At 27.4% G+C, this 9940-nt stretch overlaps 3 protein-coding genes across 3 annotated transcripts; 2 read left to right on the top strand and 1 right to left on the bottom strand.

Annotated features, from left to right (window-relative positions):
- Nucleotides 1-627: 627 nt before the first annotated feature.
- EIN_472540 (interleukin-1 receptor-associated kinase, putative) lies at nt 628-1988 on the top strand (the record flags this gene model as incomplete). The annotated part of the gene is made up of 2 exons (XM_004256619.1): nt 628-911; nt 989-1988. 2 exons carry the CDS (start codon nt 628-630, stop codon nt 1986-1988), a joined length of 1284 nt encoding a protein of 427 aa, XP_004256667.1.
- A 489-nt stretch (nt 1989-2477) lies between these two features.
- Nucleotides 2478-4466, bottom strand: EIN_472530 (hypothetical protein; the record flags this gene model as incomplete). The annotated part of the gene is made up of 1 exon (XM_004256618.1): nt 2478-4466. The coding sequence occupies one exon, from the start codon at nt 4464-4466 to the stop codon at nt 2478-2480; it is 1989 nt and encodes a 662-aa protein (XP_004256666.1).
- Nucleotides 4467-9608: 5142 nt separating this feature from the next.
- Nucleotides 9609-9910, top strand: EIN_472520 (hypothetical protein; the record flags this gene model as incomplete). Its single annotated transcript, XM_004256617.1, has 1 exon — nt 9609-9910. A coding segment is annotated over one exon (302 nt), but the record flags the coding sequence as incomplete, so codon positions are not given.
- Nucleotides 9911-9940: the final 30 nt, after the last annotated feature.

Below are 9940 nucleotides of genomic sequence, written 5' to 3'. Positions count from 1 at the left end.
GTTTTGGTTGCCAGAGATGCAATGATTCGGTTTACTTCGACGAACAAACAAATACTTGTGAACTGTGTGATGAAAATTGTAAGACGTGTTCAAAAAATCCAATGTTTTGTTTAAGTTGTGAAAAAGGGAGTTTCCTCTCTGATCACCAATGTGTCACAAACGAAGAGTTAAATGGAATTTGCACACAATTTGTACAATCTGGAGGATGTGTGAAATGTATCGAAGGATATTACAGAGAAGGATTAAATTGTTTTGAGTGTAATGAGAAGTGTTCAACGTGTAACAACAGAGACACTTGTTTGACTTGTGATGCAACAAATTACAAGACAAACAGTGGTGAATGCAAACCACAAAGTTCCATTGATGGGTGTGATGTTGAAGTGACACAAAACGGGTGTTCGAAGTGTCAGACTGGCTATTTAACAATCAACTCAAATGAATGTCAAAAGTGTGATGACAGTTGTAAACGTGTACATTGACAAGCAACAGATGCACTTCGTGTGAGTCATCTCGTGTTTTGTCTTCAATTCCAGTTGTGTTGGTCTTTCACAAATAACAAAATGCAATGAAATAACTGATTCAAAATGCTCCAAATGCGCATTTTGGTCTGTTCCAAGCAGTGATGGGATGTCATGCGAATCACAAGTTGTGTGGTGGGTCATTTTGATAGTCGTTCTTATTGTGATATTGGTGGTGATATTGGTTGCTGTTATTACAATTGTGATCACAAAGAAAGTGTTGGAAATTTCACATACAAAAGATTTAGAAAAGACCACAACACTTTTTAAAATGAAAAAGTCAAATATTAAGTTCGAAGCACTTCAAAATGGGATTTGTGTCACTTCCAATTGTATATACTTCACCTCGGAATCAGGAGAAATTCCAGTTGAATGGGAGAGTCGTGATGTTTTGTGTGTTGGCAACACAACAAACATTTGGTCAAAATTCAATTTACATTTTCATCGAATTCCGATAAATTTGATATCAGAGTTGATCCCGAAATTGTGATTCTTAAAAGTGGGTACGCTTGTGAATTCTCAATTTATTTAACACCACATTGCACTTGTAAAATTGATAATACCCTTCAAATAATTTCTAAAGATTTAAAAAATGGCGAAGAAAAATTCAATTTAATTTCTTTGAATGTAACTACAGAACAATCCACTCGAATTGATTATCATGAATTGACAGAAGACAAGAAACTCGGGCAAGGCTCGTTTGGAATTGTGTATAAAGGCACTTTTAGAGGAAATGACGTCGCTATCAAAAAGATGAAAACCATAATTGATGATAATATTTTGGACGAGTTTGCAAAAGAAGTATCTATGTTGGACAAGTTTAGGAGTGAATATATTGTGCACTTTTATGGTGCGGTGTTTATACCAAACAAATTGTGTATGGTCACCGAATTTGCAGCATTTGGGAGTTTACAAGACTTGATGAAACACAAAACAAGTCAAGAAATTGATATGAAAATGCGTGTTAAAATGCTACTTGACGCAGCAAAGGGAATTTCTTATTTGCATGAGAATGGGATATTACACAGAGATGTTAAACCAGATAATATTCTTGTTGTTTCACTTGATAAGAACAGCAAGGTGAATGCTAAATTGACTGATTTTGGAAGTGCTAGGAACGTTAATATGATGATGACAAACATGACATTTACAAAGGGTATCGGAACACCAAAGTATATGGCGCCTGAAGTGTTAAAACACCAAAAGTACAAAAAACAAGCAGATGTGTTTTCATTTGCTATTACGATGTATGAAGTGTTTGGATGGTGTGAAGCTTATGAACATCAGAAATTTAAGTATCCATGGAAAATAGCACAATTTGTCATAAAAGGAAATCATCTTAAAAGAAATGAACAAATTACCGAAGAACAATACACACTTATTGATAAGTGTTGGCGTTACGATGAGATTAACAGAATTTCGGTTTCTGAAATTGGAGAAAGCCTTGAAAAAATGATACATTCATTTTAATATTCATTTTAACACAAAAAACGCAATTAATAATAATTATATATTGATTGATTGGTTCATTACATTGTTGGTATATATAACGCAATAAAAATAAATATTTGTATTGTTACAATATAAACTTAAAAATCAACTTTTATTTTAAACGGTTATTCAAACAGGATAATAAAGTAAAAAATAGTCAAATACTAAATTAGTAATGATGATCATAATTGAAAAATAAATTTAAACAATATTTATACTCACTAAAATATATATAATATATTATATCCATAAACGTTTCACAAAACTAAAAAAACTCAAATAAATTGAAAATAAAATACAATTAATTTTATTTGTAATTTTCTAAAAAAAATAATTTAAATCATAAAATGTAGTTTGTTTTTGTAGTTGATTGTTATAAACTTGTTTAATTATAATTAACTTATCATTTAAAATGTTATACAAATTTTTATCATATTAAATTAAACATAAAATGTCAACAAATAATAGTTATACCAAATACTTTGAAGCACTTTCATCTAACATTTCTTCTTCGCAATATTCTTCATCTTCACATTCAACGTCATCAAAAATTTCTATTGTGTTGTAATCCATTGTTTCGACGTTCTTTTTGTAAACTTTTATTTTTTCTTTGGTGGTCTTTTTAAAAGGTTTTACGATAAATATATTACATAAATGGTCCAATTCTGATTTAATAATAGGTGTCTTCATGAATTTGTAAACATCTTTGTTGCTTTCTATTATTTCTTTTATCTGAGAATTATCGTAATATGTTGTATCCCAATTTTGTTTGTTTTTTCTACCTCCAAAGACTGTTATTTTGTTAATGAAAGGCGATAATATTGAAAATTCGGTGTTGTCCACAACACAAAAAATTGTATTTTCGATGTCTTCAAAATCGACATTTCCCGAAATTTCAAGAACTTCTGCGGCAACTATTTTCTTGTTTGTAACATACAAATAAGGTTTACTTGCTAAGAATGTGTTTTGTTCAAAATAGTTATTGTCGGATTTTGGAGCGCAAACGATAGTTTTGTTCTCGGCTTTTTGTGTAGAAAGTATTCGTAATTTACGACAAATAGCACATTTATTTAAATCGACTCGATTGACTTTACCCTTCAAAGTGACTTCTGTAAAATGTTCAAAATTTTCAAGTTCAATTGGTGCATATATACTTTCAACTGATAGTCTTCTTGAATACCTCGAATCAAACGAAACCCAATTGCCACTTCGTGTAAAAACAGTGTTGTAATACTTTTTTGGTAAAATCACTTCACATTTTAAAGTCGAATAACACACAACTTTGATAGACTCAAGCCACTTGAAATTTTGAAAGTCAAATTTATGTGAACCACATGAGATGGAAATGGTTTTGAGACTTTCAAAACAATTGCAAAAGTCAAAAAATATATTTTGTTTGTTTTCTGTGATAAATTCAAAATCAATAAGCTTGGAGTTTGGGCGGAAAAAGTATTCTTTTTTATCAGTCTTTTTGAGTATAATGTTTCCTTCAACTTTAAGATTTTTAATGTTCGGTAAATTGACATTTTCCGTGTCGATTTCAACATGTTTTGAAGTCACTGAAAGTGATTTTGTAAATTTCTCTTCTATAAATTTTATCGGCAATCCCGTGTTCAAAATCAACTCGATATTTTGAAATCCAGTACCTTTAAAATTAATATGTTCCAATGTATTTTCTTCAATTGATAATTTGAGTTTAGAAACTTTTAAATCTCTGTATTTGTATATCACATCTTTCATTGAAATTTCATCTAAAACACCAACACTCTGTTTTGAAATATCAGACTTATTTTGTTCTATCTTTTCATCTTTTGTTTTAATAAATAATTTATAGTCAACTACTTCCAAATTATGAGAGCGTGTAGGGATGTTATAATTATTTTTATCAGTGTTTGTAATTACTTTAAACATTATTTGTCGACATTTTTCTGCGCATTGTTCCAATGCATCTTTCTGTTGGCAAGTCAATTGATTGTTGTAAAATATCATTTTTGTGATACACTGCAAATTTGGATTATCCACAATGTTAAGAAGGTCAGTAGGAATAAAAGAGTCAACGACGACCACTTTTCTGACGTTGTGCAATTGGTACAAATCACAAAGACAATCCCCCAATATTTTAACACCAAATATTTTCCATTTGAAATTTTCGTGAATTGTACGAATGGAAACTAAACTTTGAGATCCATCAATCCACGTGATTTGGTCAACCATTTCTTTGGTAATTTCATTTTGCGCTTCGTTGATATTCCCTTCATATGTTTCAAGATTGGGAATGTACTTGCGAAGAAACGGAATGTAACGTAATACCCGAGGCGGATTAATGTGCAACATGGAAACTGCCAAACGACACTTTTCAGAGACATTCAAAAAATTCCTAAAAGTGGTAGTTGAATCTAAATAAAGCACAATATTAGCCAAGAACACTGGTTCAATATGTTTATTATTAATAGTCATATGAAATTGGTTTTTTTGAATTATTAAATAGTTGAGTCAAGATTCAAAACCTCTTATTATTTTAATTTTAATATTTTGAGTCTTGACTTTTTTGATTTTTGTTATTAAATACATAAGTAACAATTTAGGTATTAAAACTTTTATTGTTGTATCAACACGTACAGACGTGGTACCGAGGTTTCGACCAGGACTATTTACTATCAACTAATATTAATTTTTGTTAATATATATTAATATAGTGGTATATTTTTTTTTCTCTTATTCTTCTACTTATTTTTAATACAAAATGGGTATATTTATTTATTTACAGTTACTATTCTTATTTACTATTAAGCATATACTATATATATGGTTAATTTTACTAAATTAAATAGTAAGTTGTGATACAATTTAAAAAACGATAGTTAACAATTGGACTAATTTAAGTTTTATCAAAGTTTAGTTGATATGTAAAGAGAAATTTTTAATTGGTATACACATAATAATAGTATATGTTGAATTATATTAACTAAACAAATTACTAACATTAAAATGAACAAACAAACTGGTGTTTACAAAAAACATATAATATTAATAAAAATTTCCCGTCACCGAGTGATGGTTTAATCTGGTGCCATTGAGACATATGACTGGATGAGACCAATCCACTGGACACATATTTTTTTTTCTATCCACTGGACAAACCAGTTTCTATAAATGGAAAAAAAAAAAAATTATTTAAATAGATTATTTGTTTCTATGTAAACAAAATTTTATTTTGCCGAATTATATTTTTATACTGTTTGTGAATTTTCAATAATATTGGAATGTATTACAAAGGTTAAAACAATAGTAATTATGAACAAAATTTTCAAAGTACATCGTGGTATAAAAACAACGTACATATTTAAATATGTAATCATATTAGATATAGACATTATTACTGAAATTATAATAAAATATTTACCATATCAAATATCATAATATTAATTATAACAACGTTGTAATTAACTCAAAAAACCAATTTAATTTTAAAAAAAAACTTTCAAACAACAAATACAACTAAACGAGTTGTTTATTTTTTGTTTTTGTTGTATATTAAGTTGTCTATGATATCAATATAGACAATCGTCTGTTATTTCAATGTTTTTTCTTGACATTTTGATGCATACAAATATATTCAACATCAATTCAAATGTAATCAACAATTTACGTTTTTTAATAGCATTAATAATATTTTAATTATACTTATATTTAAAATTTACTCAACAATGATTAACATAAATAACAACCAAGTGACTAATGAAGTAACAATTAAATTTTCTTAAACAATCTCAATTTATTACTAAAATATACACAATAGAAAATATATCAACAATACATGGTTAATTTATTGAAGTTCATTGTTTGAAACCTTTTAATTGTTATTAGTTTTAAAAGTTCAAACAACATAAAAATGTAAATAAACAACCAGATATAACAACACTAACATCTAATAAAAAATAAAATTATAATACATTTATACTCAAAATGTGTTTACATGTATAACTAAACTGAAAATATAATTGTTGGTTTATAATTAATAATATAACACTTATTCAAAATAAACTATTTATTTTGGTTTTAATGTATTTACACAAACCAATAAAATAATATTATACTTATTTAAGTATTGCATTAAACAGAAAGAATATCTCGTATGATGTAATTATCATAAATAAATATAAAGTATACTACATATTTAACATACACAGAAAAGTAAATAATAAACTTCCTTTTCTTGCAACATATTGTTTTCTAAGTTATAAATAAAATCATCTATTAAAAATTTAATGCTAATTATTATATTGTATTGAAAAAGTTTTTATTTTGTATATTTAAGCTTGTGTGGTTAAAAGTACCTTAAATTTTATTATTCGAATAACATTTTATTTATAAAATCAAGAAGAAGCGGACAATAAGAAGAAAGCGTATTTAATCATCTTAAAAACTTTCATTTTGTTTTATATCTTTTTATTATTTAACTAGGATTTATCTGTCACATTGTGACAGAACTCATCATTAAATTATTGAAGTTTGTCCATTAACTGTATTTTTAGTCAATTTTCAATGAAATGTTTCAAACTCGTGGGAGTAGATAAGCTTCAAAAAGGGATATTACAAATATAAATATTTTAAAATTATATAACAAATAACACAACAAATAACATAAATATTATTTTTCCCATTTGACATATATAATGAAGTATTTTGCCACATAATGTGGCAGAATACATTATTATATAATTATTTAATAGTATAACTATAATATAAATATATTACATGTTTTATTAAACATTGACCATCCACATCACTTTTACAAAAATAAAACATATGTTTTTTTGAAAGAATACCACCTATATATATGTATCGAATGTATCCGGTACCTTTTGAACCATAATTATAAATAATTACGTTTAAAAATTTAAAAATATTTATTTTATTATTCTGGTTTTTTAGCTTATTTCTTTTGTTTAGATATAAAAAAACTATTTCTGTTTATTTAATATTTAAAATATCAGAAAATAAACTTATGGCACTGTATACAACAGCGATTGTTTATATATGTTATATTGATTATGCAATAAAACAGTTCATAAATAATGTGTTATGTATGTTTGAGATTAAAAGTTATTTCGCCCCATATTTTATCACCCTTTATTTTATCACCCCCACTTTTCATTTTTAATTCAATAAACAATTGAAATTTTGTAACTTTAATTGAAATTGTTTTTCGTTTTTATTAGAATGTTCTGTGTATTATTTATAGTAAAATTTTAAATTAAAAATTAACAAATAATGTGTTTGATTACTTAAGTTGAAAATAGCATTATATACAAAAACGATTATTGCAAAAGAACAAGTAAAAGTTAACAAAAGCGAATAATAGAAAACTCTATGTAAATATTTATATTTGTATCTATAGTTATATTATGAAATAACTAAATGGTTTCATTTAATATTCACAAAACGCTTTTGATTCAATTTCAAATAAAATACTTTCCAAAATTATTACATTAATTTATTTATAATATTTAGTGTAAAATAAAACAAATACAAATAGCAAACAATAATAAATATGCAAAACGATTTAAAACCAAATTACAATTTAACTATTTGAAATAAACTATAAATAATCAATGCATCCATTACAATCCAATACCATTGCTCCATAACATTTCGCGATATTGAAATCTTATAGAGACATGGAATTGCCTTATATTAATGGTTACAAATATTAACCCAAAACTACTTCACGAGATTATTTTAGGTGTATAACGTGTGGTAAAATTATTTATTGTTTCAAAGACGAAAATGGACATATAACAAATTTTGAGTTTTGGGGGAAGAAAAAATACATAGTCACTATACAACAGATTATTGGGATAATCTATTATGTTTAAAATTAAAACAACAATCATTAATAGATTCTGGAACTTTAAAAAGTCCAATTGAAATAGTGAATGAGGCTTATATTCATGGATCTTTAAAACGACTTTCAGTTTGTGTGGGAATAGTTAAACATATTCAAAAAATTGGACCCAACTCAAAAATGTCTCTTCTATAATTTTAACAAAAGAAAAAAGGAAATGTTGTACAGATGTGGTATTCACCCTTATGTGATACCCACAACCTTATGCGATTTTCTAAATATAAAAAACTATAAATGATAAAAAAATCAATACTTTTATTATTAAAAAGGCAAAAAACACGGTTTTATACAAAAAACAGAGAAACTGAATTATGAGGCTTATGCGATTACAAAAATAAAAAAGATTGATTTGGAAAATTTAAGAAGACAATTTAACAAAATGAAAATCAACAAAAGGAGTTGAACTAAAATGAACTAATCTATCACACTCTCTATACAAAAAGCGAGTAAAGTGAATGGTAGAAGGCAACAAAAGACGTGTTGCCTTCTACCAGCAAAGAAGTCACAGATATTCTCAACATGTGCAGACAACCAGCCCGGAGTGCTCATCCAAGTCTTTGAGGGTGAGGCATCATGACGTCACATTTCAAGATACTTGGCAAGTTTGAGTTGTGTGGCATCCCATCCGCACCACGTGATCTCCACAAGTGGAAGTCACAATTGACATTGATGCAAATCGTCTCGGCTGAAGACAAGACAACAGGTAAAAGAAGAACAGGATCACAATCACAAACGACAAGGGAATACTTGCAAATAAGCAAATAGACAAGATGGTTGAAGACGCAGAGAAGCTCAAGGCAGAGGATGACAAGATGAAGGAACTAGTCGAGGCGAAGAATGGACTTGAGAACTACTGCTACTCGATGAAAAACACACTCACTGAGCAAATTGCAGCAAAGCTCTCACCAGACGACAAGGCCGCAATTGAAACAATTATCAAGGTACACTCGACTAATGAGTTTTGAACACAACACTGTCACGTGTAACAGCTGGAAGACTTTCAAAGGAGCAGATAGACACAATCGTTGCAGACGCAAAGGAATTATTTGTTACGTGTCTTATAACTCGTTTTTATTGAAAACTGTTTAAAATTTATTTCACACCATGGTCAGGATTTTTTATTCATTTCCCGATTGTTTAAAAAAACAAAGAGATAAATAGCTACAAATCGGGTTTAAGATGAAAAAAATTAACCATGTTCACATTGATCAATACACATTTTTTGTTTTGAATTGTCTCAATTGATGTTGGTGTTATTTCTTCATGAAAATGATTGTTTTATTAATATATATATGGAAATAACTAAAATAACTCATGATTTGATTTATTTTTGTATAGTTTTTCATAATAATAATAATACTAAAAATTATTCTAAAAAATCGCATAAGCCTCAAGGTTTCACATAAGGTTTAATGACCATACTGTAATATCAAGATGAATATGTATTAATATTTGGCGCAAAGAATATTATGATTTTGTCAAACGTTCAAATGTTTTGTTTATTGACGGTACTTTCAAATTGTGTCCCAGTTTGTTAGTTTTAACATCATAAACATTGTGTTTATCAAGCTTATTAAAAATAAATGTTATTAATAACAAATTGTATAATTATATCTGTTTGCAAAAAAAACATAATATTTTGTATAACTTATTTCACGGAATTATTTTCACAACTTTACACCATACATGCAATGCAAAATGGTCAAAGTTTTCCTGTATTTTATTGTTTAATGACCGCTAAAAATTTGAAGAGTTATACTTTTTTATTTAATAAAATTGAAGAAATATGTGAATCGCAAATTTTCCATGAAAACAAAATTGTAATGGGAGATTTTGAAATTGTTTTTTTCAAACAAATCTTTGTAAATGACACAATTTTAAAAAATTGCCATTTTCATTTTCGTCAATCAATTTTCAGAAGGGTATTAGCACTTGGGTTTTCTGACCGTTATAAAGATGGTGATATTTTTAAAATGGAAGTTAAAATGCTAATGTCTTTGGCCTATTTACCAGAAAAGATAAT

This window comes from Entamoeba invadens (assembly GCF_000330505.1).
Source record: "Entamoeba invadens IP1 unplaced genomic scaffold scaff_1105074725219, whole genome shotgun sequence".
Taxonomy (NCBI): domain Eukaryota; phylum Evosea; order Mastigamoebida; family Endamoebidae; genus Entamoeba; species Entamoeba invadens.
This window is presented reverse-complemented; position numbering and strand designations above follow the sequence as displayed.